Source organism: Gossypium hirsutum, chromosome D04 (genome assembly GCF_007990345.1).
Source record: "Gossypium hirsutum isolate 1008001.06 chromosome D04, Gossypium_hirsutum_v2.1, whole genome shotgun sequence".
Taxonomy (NCBI): domain Eukaryota; kingdom Viridiplantae; phylum Streptophyta; class Magnoliopsida; order Malvales; family Malvaceae; genus Gossypium; species Gossypium hirsutum.
The window spans coordinates 1,095,940-1,112,020 of NC_053440.1; the positions used below are offsets into that span (position 1 = coordinate 1,095,940).

At 30.4% G+C, this 16,081-nt stretch overlaps 3 protein-coding genes across 5 annotated transcripts; 2 read left to right on the plus strand and 1 right to left on the minus strand.

The window, feature by feature from the left end:
• Nucleotides 1-3,734: 3,734 nt before the first annotated feature.
• LOC121216431 (secreted RxLR effector protein 161-like) lies at nucleotides 3,735-4,196 on the minus strand. Its single transcript, XM_041092107.1, has 2 exons — nucleotides 4,095-4,196; nucleotides 3,735-4,025 (listed from the first exon to the last, which is right to left on the minus strand). Exons 1-2 carry the CDS (start codon nucleotides 4,194-4,196, stop codon nucleotides 3,735-3,737), a joined length of 393 nt encoding a protein of 130 aa, XP_040948041.1.
• A 3,596-nt stretch (nucleotides 4,197-7,792) lies between these two features.
• Nucleotides 7,793-10,090, plus strand: LOC121216432 (DNA-directed RNA polymerases I and III subunit RPAC2). The gene is made up of 5 exons (XM_041092108.1): nucleotides 7,793-7,813; nucleotides 7,935-8,041; nucleotides 8,144-8,220; nucleotides 8,301-8,916; nucleotides 9,851-10,090. The coding sequence occupies exons 1-4, from the start codon at nucleotides 7,793-7,795 to the stop codon at nucleotides 8,474-8,476; spliced, it is 381 nt and encodes a 126-aa protein (XP_040948042.1). The 3' UTR covers nucleotides 8,477-8,916; nucleotides 9,851-10,090.
• Nucleotides 10,091-13,073: 2,983 nt separating this feature from the next.
• On the plus strand, nucleotides 13,074-15,111 carry LOC121216211 (UMP-CMP kinase 3). 3 transcript variants are annotated; one of them, XM_041091586.1, is made up of 8 exons: nucleotides 13,074-13,198; nucleotides 13,572-13,644; nucleotides 13,740-13,791; nucleotides 13,876-13,993; nucleotides 14,108-14,264; nucleotides 14,384-14,464; nucleotides 14,566-14,673; nucleotides 14,766-15,111. In XM_041091586.1, the coding sequence occupies exons 2-8, from the start codon at nucleotides 13,618-13,620 to the stop codon at nucleotides 14,886-14,888; spliced, it is 666 nt and encodes a 221-aa protein (XP_040947520.1). In that variant the 5' UTR covers nucleotides 13,074-13,198; nucleotides 13,572-13,617; the 3' UTR covers nucleotides 14,889-15,111. The 3 variants fall into 3 exon arrangements, with proteins under 3 accessions (XP_040947520.1, XP_040947518.1, XP_040947519.1); XM_041091585.1 differs by having other exon boundaries at nucleotides 13,110-13,198; nucleotides 13,595-13,644; XM_041091584.1 differs by lacking the exon at nucleotides 13,572-13,644 and having other exon boundaries at nucleotides 13,104-13,198.
• The last annotated feature ends 970 nt before the right edge of the window (nucleotides 15,112-16,081 follow it).

The window sequence follows — 16,081 nt, forward strand, 5'->3', positions numbered from 1 at the left end:
AATTTATTTCTAATAGATAATGCTATGAAGACATTGGATAAAAGAATTCCAATTATTTCGCTCATTGGACCATTGTCTAAGGTGAAATTTTGTAACACATTAAATATAATTGAGTGATTATAATTATGATTCTTTAAAACAACTTGTTTAATTCTACCTCTGTATTTTGCATAAGTTGTGGATTTAGTATCTATATTTTATTTTGGTTATTTTCAATACTGTGCTTTAAGAATTTGAAAATTTTAGTCCGGTAATTATAAAATTCATTAAGTTTTGTTATTTTCAAAATTTGATACGTCGAACATATTATCGCATGTATAATATTATCTCAGCTTGTTATTTTCATATATTACTCACTAAAAAAATCAATTAATGGATTTATGACTGTCATTTACATTAAGACTAAAATTTTGAAATTCAAAAAAATATATAGTAACTACAAATGATCCAATTGGAGAATATAGACAAACTATATAACTTTACGATTTATACAGGACTAATAGTATAATTTAACCAAACAAATTTAACTACTAACATTTGATCAGGACTAAAATTGATCAAGTTAAAGTACAAATACTAAATTCATAACGTCAATAAAGTACATGGACTGATAACAAAATTTAACCATTGTTTTTTGGAAGAATAATTTTATATGTTGATATGTCAGGTTTAGAATATAAATGCAAGATCTGCAGACGAGAAAAATGAATGCTCTTATTATAGGCCCTAGTTGTTGAAATTGACCTCTATCGTTAGTAATTCTGCTTACCTACTTCCAACTTAGACGATGCAGACTTAACACAAGCTTATTTAATTTTCTGCAATTTTCTCCAAATTAAAGCTTACTTAAAAAAGGAAAATTTTAATGCTCATAGCCTACACTTTGGACCTTTTTCTTTCGATTATTAATATTTGTGCCGTATATACGGGTGTGTCTTTGGAGTTCTTTTGGCCGGTTATTTGTGTATCTTTTACTTGATATTTTTACACTTTAATGTTAAGTTTTTTATTGGAGAGTTGTTCTTATTTGTAAGTGAGGTTTTTGGGTGAATGATCTGTACTGTAACAATTGGGTTCGTTGTTGGAGCTATAATTACTCTTGAATAAGAATCATTCACTTATCGAGGCTTTGCAGAGTAGGATTTGTTTCCAAACTACGTTAACAAATCCCGTGTGTTTATTTTTCTCATTACTTTGCTTCTTGCCTTGTTTACATTGTTCTGTCCACACCTCTATTCAAACATCTACCTGAACATTGAACTAGAGAGAGAGCAAACCGGAAATCTATAAGTTGATATCAAAGTTTGACTACAAATATACTATCGCATGTCCACCTTCGGTGATTAAAGCGTTAAATTCAAACAATGACAATGGTGTTCCTTTCAACAACCTAAAGGATGCGTTCAATCATATGTTGAAGAACATAGAAGGCGTTGTGTGAATTGAACGAGTCCTTGAGGGAATAAGTTATCATTCTCGAAGGAGGCAAAGAAATGCTTGAAATTGTGGTTAAAGAGAAAGTTGATGGGATTGTGGATCTCAAAAAGGCTAACAAGATGCTTAGTGAAACTATTAAAGAAAAGGCAAAGCTGTTTTGAAAGAAAATGAGCAAGAGTTAAATGATGCCAAAGCTATACTAAAAAAATTATGAAAGGAAAAGCGGTGATATCTTAGCTGTTGGGAGATTCGAACATGGTCGTAGTGAACTTGGTAAGAAACTTATGTCTCTTACAAATTTTGTAAAATCTAATGAGATGGTTGCTACTTCTTCCTTTAAGACAGATAAAAAGAATAAAAAAAACATTTGTTATAATTGTGGAAAGGTCGAACATATTAGATTTCGTTGTTACAAGCTAATGAAAGATCAAAGGTTGAGAAAGATAAGGCCAATTCAATCTAATGCTGTAACATTGAACAGAACATCACCTAGGGCAGCAACAAAGAAGGAAGGTAAACTTGTATGCTTTTATTATAGGAAAGAAGGGCACATCATACCTACTTCTTTAAGATGATGCGAGATTGAAAGAAGTTTATATCAATTGCAAAGCTTGTTCGGATGATGAATGGAACAAGAAAACCACAACAAAAGAAGATTTGGGTGAGAAAAGATTAGTCACAGTTGAGTTATAAAGATCAACAAGTTATTGATGCTCGTGTGAAGCATGAGGTGGCAACTCATGTTAATTATCTTGAAGATATTTCGAAGATCAAACAAACTCCATTTCATGAAAATGTATTTGTTCCACGAGTTACAACCCTTATTGTTGAAAATGTAGCACCTTATTCCCTTGAATAAATTTGAGGCAAACAAGTAAGGGGGCATAGAGTAAAGGGGAGTAAGTAATCAATATATGACCGACATGTGATGTAATAGATGATATGATATTTTTTTGTATTTTATATGTTCAATTACTTTTAGTTTTAATTAATTAATTAATTATTTTATTAATTAAAAATAATGAAATTCTTTTAATTTGGGTTTTTAAAATATTTTTTATTTTAATATTAATTCATTAAGCATAGCTCAATTCTTTTTTTTTTAACATGAATTTCCTCTAATACTAACAATATTTTTGTAGCATAACAAAAAAAACACTGTTATTGTTTTATGTAATTTATATAACATTTAATAAATTTAGGTGCCAAATTAAACCTAAAAAAAAGTTTAGGAACCAAATTGGACCCAAAAAAGTTTAGGTACCAAATTAGAAAAAAGTGTCAAATTCAAGTATCAAATTGGACCAAAAAAATATTTAAGTACCAAATTAAAAAAAAATTACCAAATTCAGGTATCAAATGTTATAAAGTATACATTTTATAATTAAATTTAAATATATGCTACATAAATATTAATATAAATGTGAATTTGGGTGAAAAATATTAAAAAAATATGTTTCATTTTTATGAGTAAAGATTACACCCTAACTACAAATTATGTATGTTAACATTATGTGAATATTTATTGAGATACATTCATTATTTAAAACCAAAAGACGATGATATATCATTTGAACTTTTCAAGCAAAAGCGAAAGTTTATCATTTAAAATATTATATTAAAGTATAACTAGAAATTTTATTACACTCGTATGTGTGGAAATAATATATTTTTTGTTTTGTCATCAATTTTAAATTGGTGTCGAGTTAATTTGTAATATAATCTCAATCAACGATGTTATTAATATATACGATTTATGGACGTAAGAAAGTGTGCATGATAAAATAAAAATGTATAAAAATATTAAAATAAAATTTTGGTTAACTGCTAAATTTAAAGCTATATTTTTATTGTTTTTGTATTCAGCATAATCAGTTGTGTGAACTCAAGAGCCTTTATATACAAACTCATGCAACGACTTATACCAGCCATGCAATAGCATGCACACGTAACAAACTTAACAACCGTAACCATCTAACTGCTCAATGGATTAACCTTCTAACTACTCAATACCAGAATTGAGACTCTCTTGAATACATTGGAACAACAAACACCCGAAGACCATTTCTGAGAGTATCAAACTGCTTTGGCGTAACTGGTTTGGTAAACACGTCTGCAAGCTGTCCAGTGGATGGCACAAAATTTACTTACAGCAGTCTAGCAAGCACCTTTTCTCTATCAATCTCGACGTTTTTTATTCGTGCGTGATGCGTAGGGTTAGCTGCCATGGTGACAGTAGAAGTGTTGTCACACCACAGAATTGCAACTTGAGACAGAGACAATCCAAGTTTAAGTAACTACTCGGAGACACAATTAGCCAAGCTTCTGTATTCTGCCTCGGAGGAAGATGAACGGGACACTACACTCTGCTTTTTAGGACACCATGCCATAGGATTGGGACCAAGGAACACACAATAGCCAGAGATTGAGCGACGATCCTCAATAGTAGAGGCCCAATCAGCATCGGAATAACAAACCAATGCAGGCTGGCCAGTGGTAAAATATAACCCATGACTCAGAGTACCATTAAGATTTCTCAGCACCCTCTTAACAGCCTTCCAATGGGAGTCTAATGGTGCATTCATGTACTGATTCAATTTGTTCACACAATAAGTACGATCAGGCCGAGTGATGCAAATATATTAAAGAGAACCCACCATACTACGGTAGAGATGACTATCTTCAAAGGGACTGCCATCCAAAGAAGATAACTTGGTTGAGCCAACCATTGGTGTAGGTGTAGCTGTTGCTCCTTGCATGCTAGTCTATTTGAGCAACTCAGTCACATATGTTTTGTTTGTGTGAGATATAATCCCTGTGACATACGACGAACTTCCATCCTAACAAAATAATGTAGAACACCAAGATCCTTTAATGAAGAAGTATTATGAAGTTGCTTGACCACTTCATCAATCTCAACCATGGAACTACTCGTTAGAACAATATCATCAACATTGGCCATAAGAAAAAGATGAGACTAACTCGAGGCTCGAATAAACAAAGAGGGGTCTGCTTTTGAGGGTGTGAACTGTAGCTTATCAACCAAAAAAGCACGAAGAGTATGAAACCACGCTCAAGGGGCTTGTCGAAGCCCATACAACACTTTGTTGAGTCGACACACAATCTGTTTCCATCAGAACCAGCTACTTCAAACCCAGGCGGTTGTGTCATATAGATCTCCCGTTCAACTTCTCATTCAAAAATGCATTATTTACATCAACCTGCTGCAGGGACCAACCTTTCATAGTAGCAAGAGCAAACACGGTCCTGATAGTGGTGGCGCGGACCACGGGGTTGAACGTTTCCACAAAGTCAAAACCAGCAGGTTGAGAAAAACCCTTCGCAACCAACCGTGCTTTATATCTGTCAACTGACTCATCAGGCTGCCATCGAGAGCATAACTCTTATATCGAGACAGGAAGAACAAAATACGACTATTGGAGTATACTGTCTCAAGACAAACAAGTATGTCTCCAGATAATTACACGATTGTCTTGAGACAGGGCTCCATTAAAGCAAATCTTAGTTTTGATGTTTTGTTGAGACAAATCTTTTGTCTCAAGGCAGAGTTTACTGTAGTATACCTTTAGCTTCGATGTTGGTTTGTCTCGAGATAAATAAATTTATATTTCGCGATAATACTTAAATTGTCTCGAGACAGTGTTTTTCCCGAACAATTTTACATTAGAAGTTCATGTGTCTCGAGACATATGGCCTTGTGTCTCGAGACAGTGTTGGAAAAACTTGAAAATAAGGCTCAAAATCATTTTAAAGAACTTGGAGTTACTCAAAAACTTTTGTAAAAAATTAAAGTCATTTAGAAACTTTATTTTTTTTTGAGTTTGTCACATTAGAAAATATATTTAAATGTGATCAAAATAATTAGTGCAAATTTGACTAAGGAAATTTAGAATTAAGTTTATTATATCAAAACACTTGAATCAAAGCTAACATTTATAATTATAAATAATTTGTTTAGAACTTTCTGATAAGCTGTAAAAGCAACATGTTTTAATATTATTTTTAATCCGTTTTTATATGATTAATTATGTAAATTAGTGAATTTGATGCTCCTAATCCTTTAAATTCTTGTTTCTATACTTAGGAGAGCATTTTGGAGCAAAAGGAGCGAAAAACGAGCTAAAATCGGATAAATAGAGCTGTTTCCAAGATCCACACAGCCTAAGCATTTCCACACGGGCTGGCCACACGCCCATGTGTCAGCTCGTGTCGATAGTGCACCCTGCTTCACAGATACGCGAAAAAAAATCTAATTTTTAGGCTTTCTGAGCATTCTAAAGTCTATAAATACCAATTAGAAGAATATCTTATGGGGCACTCAGAGAAGATTGAAGAAATCACTCGAAGAACACCATCGAAGCCAACTCAGAAGCGGATCTCCTTCAAGATTGAAGATCTCATTTTAACTTCTTTCGAAGTTTTATTGAATTTCTTTATGTCTTGTGGTTTTTCTGACTTTGAGATGTTTTTATTTCACATTATTAACTAAAATCCCTAGATACCTAGGGAAGATGAAACTTATGATAAATCTTATTATTTGATTTCTGATTTACATAATAAATACTTGATTCTTGTTCTCAATTACGTATGTTTATTTCGTGCTTTAATATTCTAGGGATATTAATTCATATTTAATGTGTTTATTTCAGTAGAGCAAAAGTCCTGTTTAAGAGTAGATCTAGCATAATTGAGTGTAGTTGCATGTAATCCTAGAAATAGAACAACATAAATCTACCGGATTAGAGTCAAATCTAACAGGGGAATCCATAGATCGAGTTAATACGACAATAGGGGTTTTAATTAGAAAGAGATTCCAATTAATCAACCTAGAGTCAGTTGTTTTTACTCTCGAAAGAGATATTAACATAATTTAGGGATTTTTACGGATCAAGACACAAGTGAATAAATAGTTTAATTCAGATTCAGAATAATAGGTGAAGTGTAGGTGGATTCTTTCATGGGTATTGTCTTTCTCTTTGGTTATCTTCGATTATTTCCTATTTCATTTTTTGTTGCGTTCTTAGTTAAATTAGATTAGTTAATTTAGATTAAAAACAATCATCCCAATTTATCGGCTAAGTAATAGAAAAACGGTACTTACGAGTACTTTTAGTCCTTGTGAATACGATATCCCTACTCACCATAGTTATACTATTGTTCGATAGGTGTGTTTGCCTTTGTCGTAAATATTAGTTAGTTTAGCGACCATCACTTTCGTATCATTATGTTTGTTATCATTATAAAGTCCATATTATTATGTTAAATAGGTGTGAGCAAAACTCGATTCGATTCGAAAAAATCAAATTTTGAGTTAATCAAATCGAGTTATTCGAGTTAATTAGAATAAGTAATTCGAGTTCAAGTCGAATTGAATTTTATAATTCGAATAATTCGAATAACAGATTGATATAAATACTACTTTGGTCCCAATCAATTTTGAAAATAAGCACATATTGTTCTCTCTCTCAACAAAAATTACAAAAAATAATTTTCAAAAATTCCAAATAATTTTAAATTCAAATTGTTTATAAAAATTCCAAAATTTATATTTTTTAAAAAAATTATAAAAGTTTAAAAGAATATAAAGAATATATAAAGAAAGTTAAAATTTTTAAAATTTCAAATCGAGTTAGGATGATAAAATAGGACTCGTCAACTCGATTAACTTGAAAATTTTTTCACTCGATTTGATCGAACACTCTCCCTTAATGTTAAATCTATAGTATTGAAAATGTTTTATTTTTTTAGATATAATTTGAATGGTTTAAGGTTTGTAAATGTTTTACAGTGTTTTTGTAATGAATTATTGTTTAGTAACTTGTAAAACTTGTGGGAGATAAGAAGGGTATCAACAACTTATAGATAGCACCAACATGACATTCACATGTAAGTCAAGTTTAATGTGTTACTAACAACATGTTTGGTTGGGTGTATTGGCATAGCCATTACACCCCTAATCGTGGGCCCCACTCAATACATTGTTTGGTTGGGTGTATTAGCCTAATACGGGTCTATTCCATTACTGATCTAATCCCCAAATTCCACCGATTTCCAATCCCTTCCTTGTGCTCAGTTTAGGTCTGGATTGAGTTTTGGTCCCTGTTTTACCCTCCTGATTCACGCTTCTGTCTTACCCAAAATCCACCGTATTCTGTTTCTTCCTTCTACCTTTCTTCTCCACTCTCCTCACCTTTCTGTCTTACCTTTCTATCTCCACCGATTCACGCTTTTACCTTTCTGTTTTACCTCTCTTTGGCGTTACAACTGGACTTTGAACACCAATCAGAAAGCAGCCTCCTTCTCACGTTTTCTGTTCCTCTCTATCGGTGAAACTATGTTCTGTCCATTGGAACCGGTAAGGAAGATACAACCTTATTTTTTATTTAAAAATATGTTTTCCCAATGATTATTGGATTAAATTTCATCCTTTTAATAGTTTTGTTTCTTGGTTTGGAAATCTAGAAATTGGATTAAAGGAAACAATAGAACACGGGTCTTTCACTGATAATAGTCCTGCCACTTTTTCTTTAACTGATGAAGATCATACCATAGCTAACGTTGTTAGATTCACTTTGAATCAAGAGTCAGTTCACTCACCTCTGTTTTTGGCTTTGATTCATGATGGGTTTTCTTTGTTTTAAGTGATTGTATTGAAAGTGGAAGCTATCATTTTTATGTTGTGCAGCCCAAGGGTTACATTCTGTGGCTACAGTATTCCTCATCCTTTAGAGGCTCGAGTTAATATTATAGTTCAAACCACTGGTAAACTCAATATAACACTCTTTTTCAAGTACTTTGGTTGGGTTCAAGTTCCTTTAGTTGTTCTATGTGAAAATTTGTAGGTGATCCAGCAAGAGAGGTATTGAAAGATGCATGTCAAAATCTAATGTTGATGTGTAGGCATGTGAGGTGCACTTTTGACAAGGCTGTTGAAGATTTTAAAGCAAGCAATGTTGTGAAGGCTATGAAAATTGATTCACAAGACAGTAGTGGTGATGATTCAGAAGAGAGTGAATGAAAATGATTTCCTACCATCTATCTTTCACATCTTAAGACTATCATGTGGTCATTAGCTCAATCTGAATTACTTCTTTTTGTTATCATATCAAAAGCTTTTCGTTTGATATCTCACTTATCATCAACTATTTTCATTGGATTTGCAAACTAGAGTTGCCTATGCAAGCTATTCGGTTTACCTTGCTTGCACAAACCTATTTATATTTAAGGAATGAGTTAGGGAGAATACAATAGCATGTTGTTAGCATCCACTATTTCAGGCTGTGGGGATTTTCTGTTTGGTTTCATCAAGTTCGAAGTTGTTTCTCCTGGCTTCGACAAATGTGGTATGGATCTCCAACAGCGCTTTTGAACTCTGATTATCTTCTTGGGAGCGTCCTCAGCCTGCTTGCTAGCCTGCATTAAGCATCGATAAACATCAACTCAACCATTTTGTAACAGGTAAATGCAGAAATCATATCTATTCCTTGAGTTATCAATTACAAATTCTGGGATTACTGTGCATATGCTCCACAATCAAATACAACAACAATACACAATATTCTTATGCACATTTCCGCACAAACTATAATATTTCATGTCTTCTACATTAAGATTGCCTCACGGTGGTTTGAACACTTCTAAAACCAAAACAGAATCACACAATCAACTAACCGAATGATTGAGTTTCGCTTTGCATTTGTTTTCCAGAACCTATAAAATCTTTCACTGCTTGCTAGAAACCTCTGAAGTTATTTGAAATGGTGTTTAACTTCATTGGGCTCATTGCTTCGGTTGTCTCTTCCGGTACCAAATCATTATACATTTGTTTCTTCCATTGACAGAGCTCCTAACTCAACAAAAAACCAGTAGTTTTCCAACCAGTATGGCACTGTCTACCAATATAAATATTTCCTCCTTAGTGATTATAGTGAGGGGCATATTTGTTGTCAATGTCCAGCTTTGATGCAACATGCTAATGTGGAAAATAAATAAAACAAAGAGGACATATGATAGGGCACTATGTGAAGATTGTTTTAAAAAGTATGATCTAGATGTAAGATATGTTTTTTTTAATAGCTGCCATATCTTCCTTTACTAACTCAACTTTGTTGTTTAAATCAGTTTATTGCCCAATTGTTCAATTAAGAAAAATAATGTGCTATGTTAGTGCTGAGGCAATGGGATGTCGTCCATATACTTTGGGTGGAATTGCAATAATAATTTTATTGCTGCTATAGTAGTTTGTATTGATGATCTTTTTCCAGTTTCATGTTGTCGCTGAATTGTTCTCAAGTCATAGTACCATTACTTGTGTAATAGTTACATAAGTCATATATTATTATCCTGACCACTGTTGTTCCAGTAAATTGATGTTCTATGTGGAATTTTGTAGGTATTGGACTGTTAGCTACCGATTTGCTCTAGACATAAATCGTTGGCAAGCTGAAGCTGTAGTTGCAATTCAAGAGGTTTGGTAACTTATCAAACCTTCTAAACTAAAGAAAATTGTAAGACATATATATGTTCTGTTTTTTTTTTTTTTGTTTACTCCATAGTAATGTTTGGAGAGTTATATTTTGCAAGTGGTGATGTAGTAAGTTGATTTTTATTGGTATATTTAATTTGAATTTGGGATCGAATTTCTTAAGTTGATGTAGTTCGAAAATTTTAATCGAATTTTTTAAAATTGGAACATTAGATATAATCAAGTAAAGAACTTGATTAAAAAACAAATATTCAATATATTAAAATTGGATCAGTAGATATAATACAATGAATAAATTGTAAGGTGATTAAAATTGAATGAATAAATTAGAAAAATTTTATTAAAAATAAAACTAATTAAATGTGTATATTTATATACACCGCATTAATTAAAAATATTTTTAATTAATTAAAATAAAAATATTATTTTAATAACATTACATATATATCGACTTTTGAACTATTGGCAACTACTTCAGTACAAAATAAAAAAGGTAATTAATAAGTATGCTCATTCATAATTTTTTCCCCACAGAATGAATGATGTTATTTGTAAACAAAAGCAGTCCTCAAAAATCTTCTCCCAAATTTTTTGTGCCATTAATATAAATATAAACCGGTTAATGTGGTATATTAATATATAAAAGGAAATGAGTATATAAATTCATATAAGAATATTGTCAACAAAATAGATATACTTAATACACTAAACCAAATCCTCATTCTTTATTTTATTTATTTTAAACTTAGGTTACCTTAATTAAACTAATTTTATATGTAATAATTAAATTATATGTAATAATTATTATTTTAAATTATACAAATTCATAAAATATAATTTATTAGTTATAATTATTTTAAATTTTATTAAATCATATATTTTAATTAAAATATATTTAATATTAATTATTTCAAATTTTCTTTTATAGTATCATATATTATGATTTGAGTAAATTCATATAAGACTATTAATTATTAAGAATTTTATTAAATTATATATTTTAATTATAATATATTTAATAATTATTATTTTAATTTATATTTTACAGTATCATATATTATGATTTGAGTAAATTCATATAAGAATATTAATTATTAAGAATTTTATTAAATTATATATTTTAATTAAAATATATTTAATAATAATTATGTTTAAATATGATTAAATTATTTATTATTGATATTAATAATCTTATTAAAATTTAAATAAAATAATTTACCAAAACAAATTTCTGCTAATTATTAAGAATTTTATTAAATTATATATTTTAATTAAAATATATTAAATAATAATTATGTTTAAATATGATTAAATTATTTATTTTTGATAATAAATAATCTTATTAAAATTTAAATAACAATAACAATAATCATTTACCAAAACAAATTTATGCTAAGGGTATTCTGGTCATTTTAGTTTTCTCCATTATGCTATTACACCTCTATTACATTCAACCAAACACAGTTTTACTATTACGCCTCTATTCCATTACATTCAACCAAACAGTTGATTTGCTATTACACATCTATTCCATTACACCTCTAATCCAATACAGCGAACCAAACGTGCCCTAAATGATGTAAATTTCTCACCCATAGATGTCGAGGTCATGCTCCATCAATTTAAATCTGTGTCTACAACAACAAAGTAAAATATTCTTAAAAAGAATCCCGAGAAGTAATAGTGGTGTCATTTTATTATTGTATATGATTGGACAACAACTTCTGCATACTAAGATAACTTGTCCCTCTAAAAATTCTAATTTTTAAAAATAAATTTTAAGCAGAATTATTTTAATACATAATAATTTTTTTAGGGTTAATATATAATTTGTCCCTTAAAGTACCTAAACTTATATTACATCACTGTATCTCTACACTAACGTACCCATTAGTAATCCAATGATGGTACGTAATAGCCTCTTGATATGACACATGGCGGACATAAATTAAAAAAATAGTATAATTTTTTACATCAAGAATGAACATGGTCATATGGTTGTTCAAATAAATTTGAATCTGGACTTCATTCTAGATGTATTTTTAGTAAGTTTAAATATTTTTATTTAAAAAATAATTTTTAGGTTATTTTTATTTTTATAAAATATAAAAATATATAAAAAGCTTATAATTTTTTTTTTGAAAAATATATAAATATTTAAAATATATAATATATAACTAAAAATTAAAATTTTATAAATTTATAAAAATATATAAAAATATAAAAGAACTAAAATGGTATCTACAATGAATCTGGACAAATGGCTGTCCAAGTGCATTTGAATTTGGACAACTTTCTATCTAAGTTTATTCTTGATGTAAAAACTTTTTTATATATATATTTTTATCAATTTATATATTTTAAAATTTTATATATTTTTTAATTTCAAAATAATAATAACCCCTGATATTTTATAAAAATATATATTAAAAAATACATTTAGAATGAATCTGGAGAACTAATTATCTAGGTTTATTATTGATGTGAAAAAATATATTTTTTTATTAATTTATATAAATTTAATAGTTTTTAAAAAATTTTAATTTATGTCTGTAATGTGTCATACTAAGAGATTGCTACGTGTCATTATAAAATTGGACAACAGTGCCACGTCAACATAAACTAATTGTGTTAGTACCTAGCTGATAAAATATAAGTTCAAGTATCAACTAAATACTTTTGGACGAGTTCAGAGGCAAAATACATATTAACTATTTTTTTACTATATTCAAATAAAAAAATGTAAAAGGACTTCTAATGTCTCTCTCTTTTAGTTATTAAGCCAATTGGTTGCCCTATTAATTTAACCATAACATTTACGTGTTTAGTTAATTTTACATAAATTTGATTGATATAATAACAAATTTAGTTATATATTGGAGTTTTTTATACAATTTTTTCAGATGATATTTTTTAGAATTAAGACCAAATTGACGAAATATATAAATATTGAAGGTTTAATTTATTATATAAATAAAAATTATGTATAATTGACGGAAAATATTAATTTTTGTGATTAATTTTTTTAACGGTTTCCTTTCAAAATTGACAGAAATTAAATTATTCTGATTTTTCTCGACCAACTAATTTGCTTAATATCAAAATTAAGAGCTACTGGAGAGGTGTTTTTACCATTAAAACCACCACTTTCCAACGGGACAAAATTCAAAAAAAAAAAACGGTCTGTTTAATATCATGTTCTCGTTCGATCAAATCATCCATTTCGCTTTGTTGTATTCTCCCCTTTTCTTTCAGGTAACCCTCTCTCTCCCTCTCTCGTTTCTTCGTGGTGATTTTAATGGCTTACAGACGTGGCTTCTGGCAATCTTACAATTCGAATTATTTAGTATTTTTTTTCTGGCTATTTAATCAAGATCGAGTTTCCTCTAGAATTCGCTATTTTAACTCTTTTTTTTTTTACGGTTTTAGTGCATCCTTCTCTGTTTTGAGCTTGTGTGGGGAAGCTTGAACAGACTATTACTTTTTGTAGTTTATTAGTAATGTTTTTTATGTGAATTCGTGGACCTTTTCATTTTCTTATGCTGTATTACCAACTAAATTATGTATTTGTATTTGCTTTTTTTTTTAAGACTTCAAAAGAGTGATTTGTTTGAGTATTATTATTTAGATTCATACTGTTTAAATGCGTAGGCTTTCAACTTAGTGTTTCACTAATGGGAACAGCCAATGATTCAAGCAAGGTAATTCGGGTTATGGAATTTAATTTGTTGGCCTATTTGTTTATAGAATCATTTTCTTTGATGACATTGAGTTGTAAGTAATTATCTAAATGCAGGACATCTCAGTTCGTTTGGCTGAGAAAAAACCAAAGGTGGTTTTTGTTTTAGGTAATAATTATTTTTTTCACTTTTTACCATTATTGTTTTTGAATTTACTTTTATCAGCCAATTAAATTTTTTTTTTCCAATAAGGTGGTCCGGGTAGTGGCAAAGGTACCCAATGTGAGAAAATTGTTCAAGATTTTGGTTACACTCATCTTAGTGCAGGAGATCTTCTCCGAGCTGAAAAAAACTCTGGTTCTGAAAATGGGTATGACAGACATATATATAAGATTATATTTTTATGAAATCTATGAATACATGCGTATCTACTAATTCATTGGCTTTGTGCTAATTGAACGCATTGTTGTCTTATGGTCTGCAGAATCATGATTCAGAACATGATGAATGAAGGAAAGATTGTTCCTTCCGAGGTAACAATTAAGCTTCTTCAAAAAGCAATGTTGGAAAGTGGTAATGACAAGTTCCTTATTGATGGGTTTCCTCGTAATGAAGAAAACCGAGCTGCATTTGAAGCTGTTGTAAGGCTTTGTTTATCTCATTTCTTTTATGCAGTCTTCTCAGCTTCATTCATTTAGATATTCCAACAAAAGCAGTGAGTTTAAACTTTAAAATGACTTCACTTACATGCTGAATGCAGACTAAAATTGAGCCAGAATTTGTCCTGTATTTTAATTGTTCTGAAAAAGAAATGGAGAGGCGAATTCTTAATAGAAACCAGGTTAGCTAATGTTCCCTCTAAAAGATATATATAGGTTTGAATCAGATGATTTCCTACCATTTTTTGTTCTTTAAACCATTTTTCGTTTTCTGGATAACAAGGGAAGAGAAGATGATAACATTGAAACAATAAGGAAGCGATTTAAGGTGTTTCTAGAGTCTAGTCTTCCTGTAATTGAGTACTATAAAGGAAAGGGCAAGGTTCGAGAGGTAAAATTCTGCTTCACTGAAATGGTTTTTTTTTGTTTTCTTAATAGTTTCCATGTTTACATACTACTCAAATGTTGTTGCTTTACCTTCAGATTGATGCTGCAAAGCCGGTTGAAGAGGTATTTGAAGAGGTTAAAGGTATTTTCAACCCCCCAGAAGTCCGAAAAGTTGTGGGGGGACGCGGGTGGGGACGCGGGTGTTGTGCTATTCTGTAGGTGCCCCTTTAGCTGGAAAACGAAACTAGTATTGAGATTTCAGTGCATTTATAGATATAATAATGTAAACTATTAGGTGTATGTATAATTATCTTGAGTAACTGTATTGACCGATTTGTGCTCTGCAATGAATTGCCACTGTATATTATGAAGTGTTGTACTCTTCTTTCATAAGAAACTTTTGCATAAGAATTATAATTATGATGGAAGCTTTTAGAAGTTATCTGACCCTTCTTTAATTATCCATTCCAGTCATAAGTACATTTATTAAGTAAATGCACTTATCATATGAAAAAAATGGATTATTATTTGACTGAAAATATGAATAGCATGGTAATTTCAAAAGTCATAAAAAGAGAAGCTCTGTTCATAGGCTCTCATTGCATGGCATCCCAAGTTTAAGTTGAAACTTCTGCTGAGATATCCAGTGCCACAAGAACTAATGAATTATCTGCTCTTTTGTGTAATTTAACCCACAACAGTCCACACTAAACTTTGAGGTTCATAAAAAAATTGTTAAAACCTGTAGGAATATTTTTTGTTTAATCAGATTAACTGTGCATGACTTGATAGCTTCCTTATAGGTGCTAAACTAGTAGTATGTTATATTTAAAGGGATTCCCAGTACCAAAAACTGCTTTTGCTTGTAGAATATAACCATCTGAGTTTGCTGTTAATTGATATATATATATGTGTGTGTGTGTGTGTGTGTATGTGGATTTTGCAGCTTACTGCCTAGATATTGCAACTCTGCCAGAGACAAAAGAGCAAATCATACTTAATTTTCTGGGGTTAGGATCCAATCCACTACTTTTGCCTCCATTAATATCTAATACATTAGTCATCACCATTCAAATGTGTATGCCTCATCCATTATATATGAATGTCAATTTGTGAACAGTGATTAGATATATACTAATGGACAAAAAAGTAATGGAGGGAAGCCAAACCCTCTTTTTTGGTTCTTATTCTTCATACATTAAGTTCCCATTCTAAACTGAGATTCTTATTCTTTGAGCTTCAACGTGCCACAGGGAATACTTTAGATGTAAGATTCTTTTGAGCTTCAACGTGCCATAGTGAGTACTTCAAAGCTCAGATTCTTATTCTTTTCTCATTAATCGTTATAAGCCGTGTAACCCCCTTACAAGGCATAAACAACGGCATCTACTTCTTGTCATAGCCCCACTATC

Excerpts from the sequence above, each read along its gene's own strand:
- LOC121216431 (XM_041092107.1), bottom strand. The coding sequence starts at position 4,196 with ATGCAAGGAGCAACAGCTACACCTACACCAATGGTTGGCTCAACCAAG. Across the intron at positions 4,026-4,094 it reads GTCATCTCTACCGTAGTATG|TACATGAATGCACCATTAGA; the intron begins GTGGGTTCTCTT and ends AAATTGAATCAG.
- LOC121216432 (XM_041092108.1), top strand. The coding sequence starts at position 7,793 with ATGTTCTGTCCATTGGAACCG. Across the intron at positions 8,042-8,143 it reads AGATTCACTTTGAATCAAGA|CCCAAGGGTTACATTCTGTG; the intron begins GTCAGTTCACTC and ends TATGTTGTGCAG. Across the intron at positions 8,221-8,300 it reads TATTATAGTTCAAACCACTG|GTGATCCAGCAAGAGAGGTA; the intron begins GTAAACTCAATA and ends GAAAATTTGTAG.
- LOC121216211 (XM_041091584.1), top strand. The coding sequence starts at position 13,139 with ATGTTCTCGTTCGATCAAATCATCCATTTCGCTTTGTTGTATTCTCCC. Across the intron at positions 13,199-13,739 it reads ATTCTCCCCTTTTCTTTCAG|GACATCTCAGTTCGTTTGGC; the intron begins GTAACCCTCTCT and ends ATCTAAATGCAG. Across the intron at positions 13,994-14,107 it reads AACTCTGGTTCTGAAAATGG|AATCATGATTCAGAACATGA; the intron begins GTATGACAGACA and ends TATGGTCTGCAG.